At 37.1% G+C, this 13,746-nt stretch overlaps 1 protein-coding gene across 1 annotated transcript in view; it reads left to right on the top strand.

The window, feature by feature from the left end:
* Positions 1-13,746, top strand: part of LOC123840618 (A disintegrin and metallopeptidase domain 3-like) — a 130,987-nt gene that overhangs the window by 82,441 nt on the left and 34,800 nt on the right. Inside the window, exons 13-16 of the mRNA XM_064583833.1 lie at positions 5,891-5,989; positions 7,580-7,775; positions 9,528-9,618; positions 9,876-10,062. Coding sequence (XP_064439903.1) covers positions 5,891-5,989; positions 7,580-7,775; positions 9,528-9,618; positions 9,876-10,062 — 573 coding nt within the window. The remainder of the gene's footprint in view (positions 1-5,890; positions 5,990-7,579; positions 7,776-9,527; positions 9,619-9,875; positions 10,063-13,746) is intronic.

Raw genomic sequence — 13,746 nt, 5'->3', positions numbered from 1 at the left:
TGAATACAGACAGGCCCATCAGGCGACCCACCTCAAAGTATCCATAAGCCCTAACTAACCAATGGGTTACTTACAACTAGGCACAGTTACCAAAATACCTCCTCACCTTCTCACTTTAAATATGGTCCCCATCCACTGCCTCATTGCAGACAGCCTCACCTTTGCTGTGTATTCCCCCCTTCCACATTCCCTCGCAGTATATTCAATAAACTTCTATCTCTTTTGTTCTGTCTTGGGTGAATCCTTTCACTGCCCGATCATTGGCTTTCACCCAATCATTGCCCCACATTTGGGGGCTTCCATCTGATTGAGAGAGAGACACCACACTGCATCCCCATCTGCTACTGCTAACATGCACTGTACCCCTGGTGACCACCTTGCTTTGGGGGAGCCAACCTAAGACTACTGGTTCAGCACAAATTTTGCTAATGCTGTGAGTGCCTTATCCAGCCACCACCTTGCTCCATGCCCAGCCCCTGGGCTCACAGATGCTTCACACTGTGGCCAGCCACGACATGATCCTGGCCACCTTGGCAGCCACACATACTGCACCCTGGCTGCTGCCACTAACATGCACCATGCTCCTGGCCACTGCTGCACTTTGGGGGAGCATTCCTAGGACTAACAGCTCAGTGCAAATGCACCACCCCACTGTGAGCCCTCCTGCAGTTATGTCTCCTGAGAGCTAGCCTGTCTGGGTTTCATTGACACCACAGAGAGCAAGCACTGCCCACAACAGGCAGAGATTCAGTACAGAAGTCTAGACTGAAAGGAAAAGATACTCAGACACAATAGCAGGACAGAAGCAACACACATAGGAGACTCCTCTGAAGTGCCAGGTTCTGATGAACAGAGGACACTGCATTGCAGGGCACTACAGGACCTCTTCTTCATAAAGCCACTACTTTTTTTTTTTTATTCTTATGTTAATCCCCATACATTATATCATTAGTTTTAGATGAAGTGTTCCATGATTCATTGTTTGTGCATAACACCCAGTGCTCCATGCAGAATGTGCCCTCCTCAATACCCACCGCCAGGCTAACCCATCCTCCCACCCCCCTCCCCTCTAGAACCCTGTTTGTTTTTCAGAGTCCATCGTCTCTCATGGTTCATCTACCCCTCTGATTTCCCCCGCTTCATTCTTCCCCTCCCGCTACCTTCTTCTTCTTCTTTTTTTTTTTCTTAACATATATTGCATTATTTGTTTCAGAGGTACAGATCTGAGATTCAATAGTCTTGCACAATTCACAGCGCTTACCAGAGCACATACCCTCCCCAGTGTCTATCACCCAGTCACCCCATCCCTCCCACCCCACCCCCCACTCCAGCAACACTCAGTTTGTTTCCTGCAATTAAGAATTCCTCTTATCAGTGAGATCATATGATACATGTCTTTCTCTGTTTGACTTATTTCACTCAACATAATACCCTCCAGTTCCATCCACGTCGTTGCAAATGGTAAGATCTCATTCTTTTTGATGGCTGCATAATATTCCATTGTATATATATACCACATCTTCTTTATCCATTCATCTGTCGATGGACATCTTGGCTCTTTCCACAGTTTGTAAAGCCACTACTTTTTAGAGCAAAGGACATAAATGACTTTCCTAACACATAAAAATGGAGAGGTAGACAAAATGAGATAGAAGAATTTGTCCCAAATGAAAGAACATGGCAAAATAACAGCAGGAGATCTAAGTGGAATAGAAATAATATGCCTGATAGAGAATTTAATGATTATAAAGATACTCACTGGACTTTGGAAAAAAGTAGACGGTATCAGTGAGACCCTGGACAAAGAGATTAAAATAACATACCAGAGATGAAGAACTCAATAAATGAAATTAAAAATACAATGGATGGATTGAATAGTAGGTTACAGGAAGCAGAGGAATGTATCAGTGACCTAGAGGATAGAATGGAAAGCAATCAAGCTGAACAAGGGAGAGACAAACAAATACGGCATAATGAGAATACACCTAAATAACTCAGTGACCCCATTAAGCATAATCACATTCACATTTTAGGGATCCTTGAAGGGGAAGAGAAAAAAGGGGAGGCTGAAAATGTACTTGAAAAAATAATAGCTGAAAACTTCCCAAATCTGGGGAGGGAGACAGACATCTTGTTCCAGGAGGCACAGAGAGCCCTTGACAAATTCAACCCAAAGAGGTCCACACCAAGACACATAGTAATTAAAGTGGCAAAAAATAGTGATAAAGAATTTTAAAAGTTACAAGAGAATTAAAGATAGTTACATATAAAGGAAACCCCATAAGGCTATAAGGTGATTTTCCAGAAGGGAGTGGCATGATGTATTTAAAGTGTGGAGGGAAAAATCTGTATCCAAGAATACTCTTATCTAGTAAGGCTGTTATTCAGAAATGAAGGAGAGGTAGTTTCTCAGACAATCAAAACTAAAGGATTTCATAACCACTGAACTAGCTCTAAAAGAAATATTAAAGAGGTCCCTTTGAATGGAAAGGAAAGACTATAAGTAAGAATATGAAAAATAAAAAACACAAAAGCAGTAAAAATAAGTGTTTCTGTAAAAGTCAATCAAGGTATGCATAAAATAAGAGGATATAAAATATGATACCAAATACTGAAATGTGAAGGGGAGAAGAGTAAAGAATGAGGTCAAAATTAAGTGACCATCAGTTTAATACAGACTGCTATATGCAGAAGATGTTATATATAAATTGAATAGTAACTACAAATCAAAAAAACAGTAATAGATATGCAAAAAATAGAGTAAGGTATTCAAGTATATCACTAAAGAAAACCAACAAGCCATGGAAGAGATAAAGAGAAGAAAAGATCAGAGAAAAGCTACCCAAACAACTATAAATGAAGTAACAAAATGGCAATAAATACATACCTATCAAAATAATTACTTTGAATATAAGTGGACTAAAAACTCCAAGAGACAGAGGGTGTCAGAGTGGATAAAAAAAGACCCATCTACATGCTGCCTACAAAGGACTCATTTCAGACCTAAAGATACCTGTAGACTGTAAAGTGAGGGGATAGAGAAAACTAACCATGCAAATGGAAGTAGAAGAAACCCAGAGTAGCAATACTTGCATCAGACAAAATAGACTTTTTAAAAAAAATTTAAATTCCAGTTAACACATAGAGTAATATTAGTTTCAGGTGTACAATATAATGATTCAACAATTCTATACACCTGGTGCTCATCAAAATAAGTGCAGTCCTTAACCCCACCACCTATTTAACACATCACCCTACCCACCTCCCTTCTGGTAACTATCTGTTTGTTCTCTATAGTTAAGAGTCTGTCTCTTGGTTCCCTCACTCTTTCTCTATTTTTTTCCCTTTTGCTCATTTGTTTTGTTTCTTAAATTCCACAAATAAGCCAAATCATATATTTTTCTTTCTCTGACATATTTTGCTTAGCATAATACTATAGATCCATCCATGTCATTGCAATTGGCAAAATTAATTCTTTTTTATGACTTAGTAATATTCCATCATAAATATACGCCACACATCTTTAATCTATTCATAAATCAATGGACACTTGGGCTGCTTCTATAATTTGGCTATTGTAGATAATGCTGCTATTAACATTGGGTGCATGAATCCTTTGGAATTAGTATTTTTGTATTTTTTGGGTAAATATAATATAATTGCTGGGTTGTTGGCTAGTTCTGTTTTTAACGTTTTGAAGAACATCCATACTGTTTTCCAGCATGGCTGCACCAGTTTTCATTCCCACCTACAGTACAAAAGGGTTCCCCTTTCTCCACATCCTTGCAAACCAAGAAACAGACTCTTAACTATATGGAAGAAACTGATGTTTACCAGAGGGGAGGTGGGTGGGGGGATGAGTTAAATAGGTGATGGGGATTAAGGAGTGCTGTCATGATGAATACTGGGTGATGTATGGAATCTGAAACTAATATAACACTGCATGTTAACTATACTGGAATTAAAATAAAGAAAAAAGAAAACAAAAAGGTAACCTATTCAATGGGACAAGATATTTGCAAATGATATATCTGATAAGGGGTTAATATCCAAAATATATATAGAATTTATATAAACACCAAAAAAAAATAATCTGCTTTAAAGTTGAATAGACATTTTTCCAAAGAAGATATCCAGATGGACAATGGACACATGAAAAGATGCTCAACATCACCAATCATCAGGGAAATGCAAATCAAAGTCACAGTGACATATCACCTTATACCAGAAAGAATAGGCAACAATTAAAAGGGCAAGAAATAACAATTATTGGTGAGGATGTGGAGAAAAAGGAACACTTGTACACTGTTGGTGGGAATTGAGATTGGTGCAGCCACTGTGAAATACAGTATGGAGGTTCCTCGAAAAAATTGAAAGTGAAATTCATATGATCCAATAATTCCACTACTGTTATTTACCCAAAGAAAACAAAAGCACTAATGCAAAAAGATACACGCACCCCTACATTTATCACATTATTTACAATAGCCAAGATATGGAAGCTATTTGAGTGTCCATCAATGCATGAATGGATAAAGAAAAATGGTGTATACACAAACACACATACACAATGGGATATTCTGCAGCTGTAGGAAAGGTTGAGATTCTGCCATTTGAGACAACATACATATACCTAGAGGGCATTTTTCTGAGTGAAATCAGTCAGACTGAGAAAGACAAATGCCATATGATTGCACTCATAAGTGGAATATATTAAAAAAAAGACAAATATATAAACAAACAAAAAGCAAAATCAGACCTATAAATACGGAGAACTGATGGTTCCCAGAAGGGTGGATGGTGAATGGTTGGGCAAAATGGGTGAAGGGGAGAGAGAGATACAGGTTTCCAGTTATGGAATGAATAAGTTACAGGAATAAAAGTCACAGCATAAGGAATATAGTCAATGATATTGTTAGAATGATGTATGGGGACTGATGGTAGCTACACTTATTGACCTAGCATAATGTATAAACTTGTCAAAGCACAAACTTGTACATCTGAAACTAGTGTAACATGCTGTGAGCTATACTCAAAAATATTCAACATAAAATGAAAATAAATGAATACATATGTATAACACTAACATTTTACACACATACTATAAACTCACATATTTAGTGGAGTCAGGGTGGAGTAAAGTTTTATCCATAAAATTAAAGAACAAAACCAGAAAAAAATAAAAAAGATTGTGGTACTCAGATTTCATGAGTCTACCATTTCAAAATATCACAATATCAAGAAGTTACCAGAAAAAAAAAATCAAAAGTAAATTGTCATGACAAATTTTAAAATGTAGTGATAATATGTTGGTGGCTAGGAATTAATATCATTAATATAATGCTTATAAAGGAAATAAACAGAGTAATTCATCAACAGAAATATAAAATAAATCATAATGTGCAGATATGTAAAATTTTCAGCACACGAGTAATAAAAATAATATTGAAACAAATACAAAGTTATTTGTGCCTATCCACTTTACTAATTTTTAAATATTACTATCAGTCTTGTGAAACATCACTCTTTTACTGTATAGGAAGAAGAAAATAGTATATTATAAAGAGTCATTATCATTTTTGTACTCTATTATCTAGTAATTTCTAGAATTAATGTTTAATGTAAGGTCTTAGAGCTAAAAATATAATGACAAACTTTTTTCTTTGAAACATTATTTATGTTAATAAAATGTTATAATTTAGAATCTCTATTCTGTCACGTCCATAAATTATTATATACTCCCAAGATGATATCTTGAGGAGGTCTGGTAAAATAAAAAAGTATTCCCCAAGTAATTAACTTGGTGAAATATTTTGTATATTTTGACAATAAGTACAATTATTTATTTGATTGAAAATTCCTATTACTTAACTCTTATATTTGCTTGTAGGAATGTAGTCATAAAAAATGTTGTAATCCTAATGATTGTACTCTGATTGGATATGCAGAGTGTGGCAATGGACCATGCTGTGATAGAAAAACTTGTCTGGTAAGCTTTCAAAATACTACATGATTACTTTCCATAATTTTTTGTATTCTTATGTGTTCATTTTTATAGAGTTTTTTAAACTGTTTTTTTCTACACAGCTTTCAAATATGTAACTTTATATACCTGACTCATACATAGTTGATTTCCAAGTTCTGAGGATGTCTTTAGATCTTTTCCAACCTCCTTAGCTGTGCCTTTCACTGCATTGTTTTTAATCTACTTTGGCCCCATCCGTTGTTATTCAATATTAATTCCAGATTATTTGGACACTACGAATTCCTATTGGTCATACCTGAATGTAGCTCTTCATGATCAGGCAACTTATGACAAAATTACAAATAAGCCACCCAACACAAAGTTGACATACAATGTTTGAATAAACAAACAATAATAATAATAATCTCATTTTGAGAACAGCAGAAAAGGAGTCCATGTAGAATAGTCAACAACATGTAGCATGTCTAATACTGAAGTTTAACTTTGCAAGGACTCCTGGTCCCAGAAGTAGATTGAATCCTTGACTTCCCTCGGGACGTTTTCCATTCAATTTTTCTTTATAGCCACACCTGAAAGGAGAATGAGTAAGATTTGTCTTTTGGGGATCACTTCATTGTAGCATCTTGCCTTTTCTGTGTCACTTCCAGGAGTCAACGACAATTATAGAAGCTGATTAATTAGAGATCTTGATTGCCAGATTTCAGATTTGCCAGGTTCTCTGTCAATGAAATCTCTTCTAACGTCATTCTACTTTGTTCTATGTGTGTTCTTTTTCACTCTATGTTCTAGTAACTAAAGCCAGTGGTACTTGTCTTCAAGGAGCATGAATATAGAGGCAAGCCTAGAGTTTCTGCCACTTAGCAATAAACCTTGTTGCTCTTCCCGTCACCAGAGCTCTCATCTTGGCCTTTGTCTCCAAATGAGCAGGATTGAGCAATAAGGCTTTTCTACAAAGTCCCTTGCCCCTTCCCTTACACACAGGGATAATTCCTACATTTGGTAGAGCCTTTAAAAACATTAAGGTGAAAATCATGTACCATAACATTTACCATTTTCAGGTGAACAATTTAGTGGCATTCAGTACATTCACAATGTTGTGCAACTGCCACCTCTATCTAGTTCCAAAACATGTTCCTCACTAAAACTGGAGACTCCGAGCCCTTTAAGCCCTTGTTCTCCTTTCTCCCTTCCCCTCAGTCCCTGGCAACCACCAATTTGTGTTCTGTCTGGAGTAACCTATTCTGGATATTTCATATAAGTAGAAGCATAGAATACATGACCTTTTGTGTCTGCTTTCTTCACTTAACATAGTGTTGAAGGTTCATCCACCTTGTAACATATGTATCAGTGCTGCTTTATATGGCTGAAAATATTCCATTGAACGAATATACCATGATTTGTTAATCTAGTCATCCATTGATGGACATTTGGGTTTTTTCCAATCCATTTCACTGGAGCTTTTAAGTAAACTCATAATTTGACTTTAGTTAAAAATGTAATAATAATGGAAATGACAGAAATACATTGCTCTTAAGTGTTTTACATTTTTGGTTTACTACTTTAAAAAAATACTGATTTTTCGTTGTCTCACAGATAGCTGAAAGAGGACGTTTATGTAGGAAAATGACAGATCCATGTGATTTTCCAGAATTTTGCAATGGAAGAAATGAATATTGTGTACCTGATGTGAAATCTGCTGATTTAGAACCATGCAATAATAAGACTGCCTATTGCTTTAATGGAGTATGCCAAGATCCGGATATACAGTGTGAAAAATTATTTGGGAAATGTAATAGTTGTATCTTTTTTTCTGGGGTTCATTTTCATTTTTTTTTTAATTTATTTTTTTTATTCTTATGTTAATCCCCATACATTACATCATTAGTTTTAGATGAAGTGTTCCATGATTCATTGTTTGTGCATAACACCCAGTGCTCCATGCAGAATGTGCCCTCCTCAATACCCACCACCAGGCTAACCCATCCTCCCACCCCCCTCCCCTCCAGAACCCTGTTTGTTTTTCAGAGTCCATCATCTCTCATGGTTCGTCTACCCCTCCAATTTCCCCCGCTTCATTCTTCCCCTCCCGCTACCTTCTTCTTCTTCTTTTTTTTTCTTAAGATATATTGCATTATTTGTTTCAGAGGTACAGATCTGAGATTCAACAGTCTTGCACAATTCACAGCGCTTACCAGAGCACATACCCTCCCCAGTGTCTATCACCCAGTCACCCCATCCCTCCCACCCCACCCCCCACTCCAGCAACACTCAGTTTGTTTCCTGCAATTAAGAATTCCTCATATCAGTGAGATCATATGATACATGTCTTTCTCTGTTTGACTTATTTCACTCAACATAATACCCCCCAGTTCCATCCACGTCATTGCAAATGGCAAGATCTCATTCCTTTTGATGGCTGCATAATATTCCATTGTATACATATACCACATCTTCTTTATCCAGTCATCTGTCGATGGACATCTTGGCTCTTTCCACAGTTTGGCTATTGTGGATATTGCTGCTATAAACATCGGGGTGCACGTACCCCTTCGGATCCCTACTTTTGTATCTTTGGGGTAAATACCCAGTAGTGCAATTGCTGGATCATATGGTAGCTCTATTTTCAACTTTTTGAGGAACCTACATACAGTTTTCCAGAGTGGCTGCACCAGCTTGCGTTCCCACCAACAGTGTACGAGGGTTCCCCTTTCTCCGCATCCTTGCCAACATCTGTCGTTTCCTGACTTGTTAATTTTAGCCATTCTGACTGGTGTGATGTGGTATCTCATTGAGGTTAAGATTTGGATTTCCCTGATGCCGAGCGATATTGAGCACTTTTTCATGTGTCTGTTGGCCATTTGGATGTCTTCTTTGGAAAAATGTCTGTTCATGTCTTCTGCCCATTTCTTGATTGGATTCTTTGTTCTTTGGGTGTTGAGTTTGATGTTCTTTATAGATTTTGGATACTAGCCCTTTAGCTGATATGTCATTTGCAAATATCTTCTCCCATTCTGTCGGTTGTCTTTTGGTTTTGTTGACTGTTTCCTTTGCTTTGCAAAAGCTTTTTATCTTGATGAAGTCCCAATAGTTCATTTTTGCCCTTGCTTCCCTTGCCTTTGGCAATGTTCTAAAGTCAGTAATCTATCCAATAGCCACCATAAAAGGTACTGTTTGTGTAAATTCAAATTTGAAAATGAAATTGTGAATCGATGTGACATTGAACTATGTAAAGAAGCAAAATAGACCTTATAAGTACAGGACAAAAAAAAAAGAAGGTATTAATCAAATTTCAGGTGATTGGTGCAAAGAAGAATAGAATATTAGAATTGTAGATAAGAGAACAAATGACTGCTTTCTTAATCATTTCTGCCTATGATATAATTTTCCTATTCTCAAGTGGGTAGTTTTTAGTGTTTCTCCTTTTATAGCCAGTAGATGACACTAAAAATTTATAGTAGATGACACTCACTGGGCATTGCTATAGTCTAGATGTCCCTATATTATTTTTTTAAGATAAGTAATTGTAACTTTATATTTTCAGTTGCTAAAGTTTCTACTTATCTATGTACACAAGAAGTGAATTTTCAAGGAGATAATTTTGGAAACTGTGGAGAAACGCAGTGTGATTTTGGGTGTGTATTTAGATGACTATACTTTTTCAAATGCATGTGTGTGTGTGCAAAAATAAGTTAATACAAATGAGAGATGAACCTAGCATATACAGATGAACTTATTTGTTATACTTCCTAAGATGATGTATGTTTTGAATAACTTTGATGTTATGATCTGAGTAACATTTTGAATTATTTTCATGTTTTGAACTGTTATTTACTTAACATATTATGTCTCTAAGTGACATATGAGCTTTTTTTCTGCGTTCTATTGACAGGGATATCCTTTGTGGAAAGATAGTTTGTCACTGGACACATTCAGAAATAGTACCAACAACAACTTATGATGTTCAATATACTTACCTTGGAGGCCATATCTGTTTGTCAGGGTTTTTAAGAAATAAAACAGCTTCAAGTGTGGATATTACCCGAATGAACAATGGCACTATGTGTGGAGTAAATAAGGTAAATAAAAATTTTACTTCATTCCATATATGTGTGTATCTGAGTGTCTGTGTATGTGTTTGTGCATGAGAGAGAGAGAGAGAGAGAGAGAGAGCAAGAGAGAGAGAGAAAGGGACCTAAAGATTTTTCATTTATAATTAATGTTACAAATTTTGGTTACTATATCATGATCTCAAGATTCAAACATCAGAATTTCTATTAGTCAAAGGAATGCTTCCTCCATAATCATTGTATTATTATATATTTTTTATTATTATGTTAACCACCATACATTATCATTAGTTTTTGATGTAGTGTTCCATGATTCATTATTTGCGTATAACACCCGGTGCTCCATGCAGAAAGTGCCCTCTTTAATACCCATCACCAGGCTAACCCATCCTCCTACCTCCCTCCCCTCTAGAACCCAGAGTTTGTTTTTCAGAGTCCATTGTCTCTCATGGTTCGTCTCCCACTCTGATTTCCCCCCTTCATTCTTCCCCTCCCGCTATACTCTTCTTCTTCTTCTTTTTTTATTTTTAACATATATTGTATTATTTGTTTCAGAGGTACAGATCAGTGATTCAACAGTCTTGAACAATTCACAGCACTCAGCACAGCACATACCCTCCCCAATGTCTTTAACCCAGCCGCCCATCCCTCCCACCCCCCACCACTTCAGCAACCCTCAGTTTGTTTCCTGAGATTAAGAATTCCTCATATCAATGAGGTCATGTGATACATGTCTTTCTCTGATTGACTTATTTCGCTCAGCATAACACTCTCCAGTTCCATCCACGTCGTTGCAAAAGTCAAGATTTCATTCCTTTTGATGGCTGCATAATATTCCATGGTGTGTATATGTATGTATGTATATATATATATATATATATATATATATATATATATATATATCTCACCTCTTCTTTATCCATTCATCTGTCGATGGACATCTTGGCTCTTTCCACAGTTTGGCTATTGTGGACATTGCTGCTATAAACATCAGGGTGCACGTACCCCTTCAGATCCCTACATTTGTATCTTTGGGGTAAATCCCCAGTAGTGCAATTGCTGGGTAATATGGCACCTCTATTTTCAACTTTTTGAGGAACTTCCAGGCTATTTTCCAGAGTGGCTGCACCAGCTTGCATTCCCACCAACAGTGTAGGAGGGTTCCCCTTTCTCTGCAACCCCGTCAACATCTGTCATTTCCTGACTTGTTAATTTTAGCCATTCTGACTGATGCCGAGTGATGTTGAGCACTTTTTCATGTGTCTGCTGGCCATTTGGATGTCTTCTTTGGAAAAATGTCTGTTCATGTCTTCTGCCCATTTCTTGATTGGATCATTTGTTCTTTAGGTGTTGAGTTTGATAAGTTCTTTATAGATTTAGATTTTGGATACTAGCCCTTTATCTGATACGTCATTTGCAAATATCTTCTCCCATTCTGTCGGTTGTCTTTTGGTTTTGTTGACTGTTTCTTTTGCTGTGCAAAAGCCTTTTATTTTGATGAAGTCACAATAGTTCATTTTTGCTCTTGCTTCCCTTGCCTTTGGCGATGTTTCTAGGAAGAAGTTGCTTTGGCTGAGGTCGAAGAGGTTGCTGCCTGTGTTCTCCATTAGGATGTTGATGGACTCCTGTCTCACATTGAGGTCTTTCAACCATTTTGAGTCTATTTTTGTGTGTGGTGTAAGAAAGTGGTCCAGTTTCATTCTTCTGCATGTGGCTGTCCAATTTTCCCAACACCATTTGTTGAAGAGACTGTCTTTTTTCCATTGGACATTCTTTCCTGCTTTGTCAAAGATTAGTTGACCATAGAGTTGAGGGTTCATTTCTGGGCTCCCTATTCTGTTCCATTGATCTATGTGTCTGTTTTTGTGCCAGTACCATACTCTCTTGATGATGACAGCTTTGTAATAGAGCTGGAAGTCCGGAATTGTGATGCCGCCAGCTTTGCTTTTCTTTTTCAACATTCCTCTGGCTATGCTGGGTCTTTTCTGGTTCCATACAAATTTTAGGATTATTTGTTCCATTTCTTTGAAAAAAGTGGATGGTATTTTGATGGGGATTGCACTGAATGTGTAGATTGCTCTAGGTAGCATTGACATCTTCACAATATTTGTTCTTCCAATCCATGAGCATGGAACATTTTTCCATTTCTTTGTATCTTCCTCAATTTCTTTCATGAGTATTTTATAGTTTTCTGAGTACAGATTCTTTGCCTCTTTGGTTAGATTTATTCCTAGGTATCTTATGGTTTTGGGTGCAATTATAAATGGGATCGACTCCTTAATTTCTCTTTCTTCTGTCTTGTTGTTGGTGTATAGGAATGCCACTGATTTCTGGGCATTGATTTTCTATCCTGCCACTTTACTGAATTCCTGTATGAGTTCTAGCAGTTTTGGGGTGGTGTCTTTTGGGTTTTCCACATAAAGTATCATATCATCTGAAAAGAGTGAGAGTTTGACTTCTTCTTTACCGTTTCAGATGCCTTTTATTCCTTTTTGTTGTCTGATTGCTGTGTCTAGGACTTCTAATACTATGTTGAATAGCAGTGGTGATAGTGGACATCCGTGCCATGTTCCTGACCTTAGGGGGAAAGCTCTCAGTTTTTCCCCATTGAGAATGATATTCGCTGCGGGTTTTTCATAGATGGCTTTTATGATATTGAGGTATGTACCCTCTATCCCTATACTCTGAAGAATTTTGATCAAGAAAAATGCTGTACTGAGGTGCCTGTGTGGCTCAGTCATTAAGCGTCTGCCTTCAGCTCAGGTCATGATCCCAGGGTCCTGGGATCGAGCCCTGCATCAGGCTCCCTGCTTGGTGTGAGGCCTGCTTCTCCCTCTCCCACTCCCCCTGCTTGTGTTCCCTCTCTCACTGTCTCTCTCTGTGTCAAATAAGTAAATAAAATCTTTTTTTTTTTAAAAAAGGAAGGATGCTGTTCTTGTCAAATGTTTTTCTGCATCTATTGAGAAGATCCTATGGTTCTTGTTCTTTCTTTGATTAATGTATTGTATCACATTGATTGATTTGCAGATGTAGAACCAACCTTGCAGCCCAGGGATAAACCCCACTTGGTCGTGGTGAATAATCCTTTTAATGTACTGTTGGATCCTATTGGCTAGTATTTAGGTGAGAATTTTTGCATCCATGTTCATCAAGGATATTGGACTATAATGCTCCTTTTTGATGAGGTCTTTGTATGGTTTTGGGATCAAGGTAAAGGTGGCCTTATAAAACGAGTTTGGAAGTTTTCCTTCCATTTCTATTTTTTGGAACAGTTTCAGAAAAGTAGATATTATTTCTTCTTTAAATGTTTGGTAGATTTCCCCTGGGAAGCCATCTGGCCATGGGCTTTTGTTCATTGGGAGATTTTTGATGACTGCTTCAATTTCCTTAGTGGTTATAGTTCTGTTCAGGTTTTCTATTTCTTCTTGGTTCAGTTTTGGTAGTTGATACATCTCTAGGAATGCATCCATTTCTTCCAGGTTATCTAATTTGCTGGCATATAGTTGCTCATAATATGTTCTTATAATTGGTTGTATTCCTTTGGTGTTGGTTGTAATCTCTCCTCTTTCATTCATGATTTTATTTATTTGGGTCCTTTCTCTTTTCTTTTTGATAAGTCTGGCCAGGGGTTTATCAATCTTGTTAATTCTTTCAAAGAACCAGCTCCTAGTTTCGTTGATCTGTTCTACTGTT

The sequence above is a fragment of the Mirounga angustirostris genome, unplaced genomic scaffold (assembly GCF_029215605.1).
Source record: "Mirounga angustirostris isolate CCGP_5_RB_7025 unplaced genomic scaffold, mMirAng1.0.hap1 SCAF_2, whole genome shotgun sequence".
Lineage (NCBI taxonomy): Eukaryota > Metazoa > Chordata > Mammalia > Carnivora > Phocidae > Mirounga > Mirounga angustirostris.
Note: the sequence above shows the minus strand (reverse complement) of the source record. Positions and strands in the feature narration are given on the sequence as shown.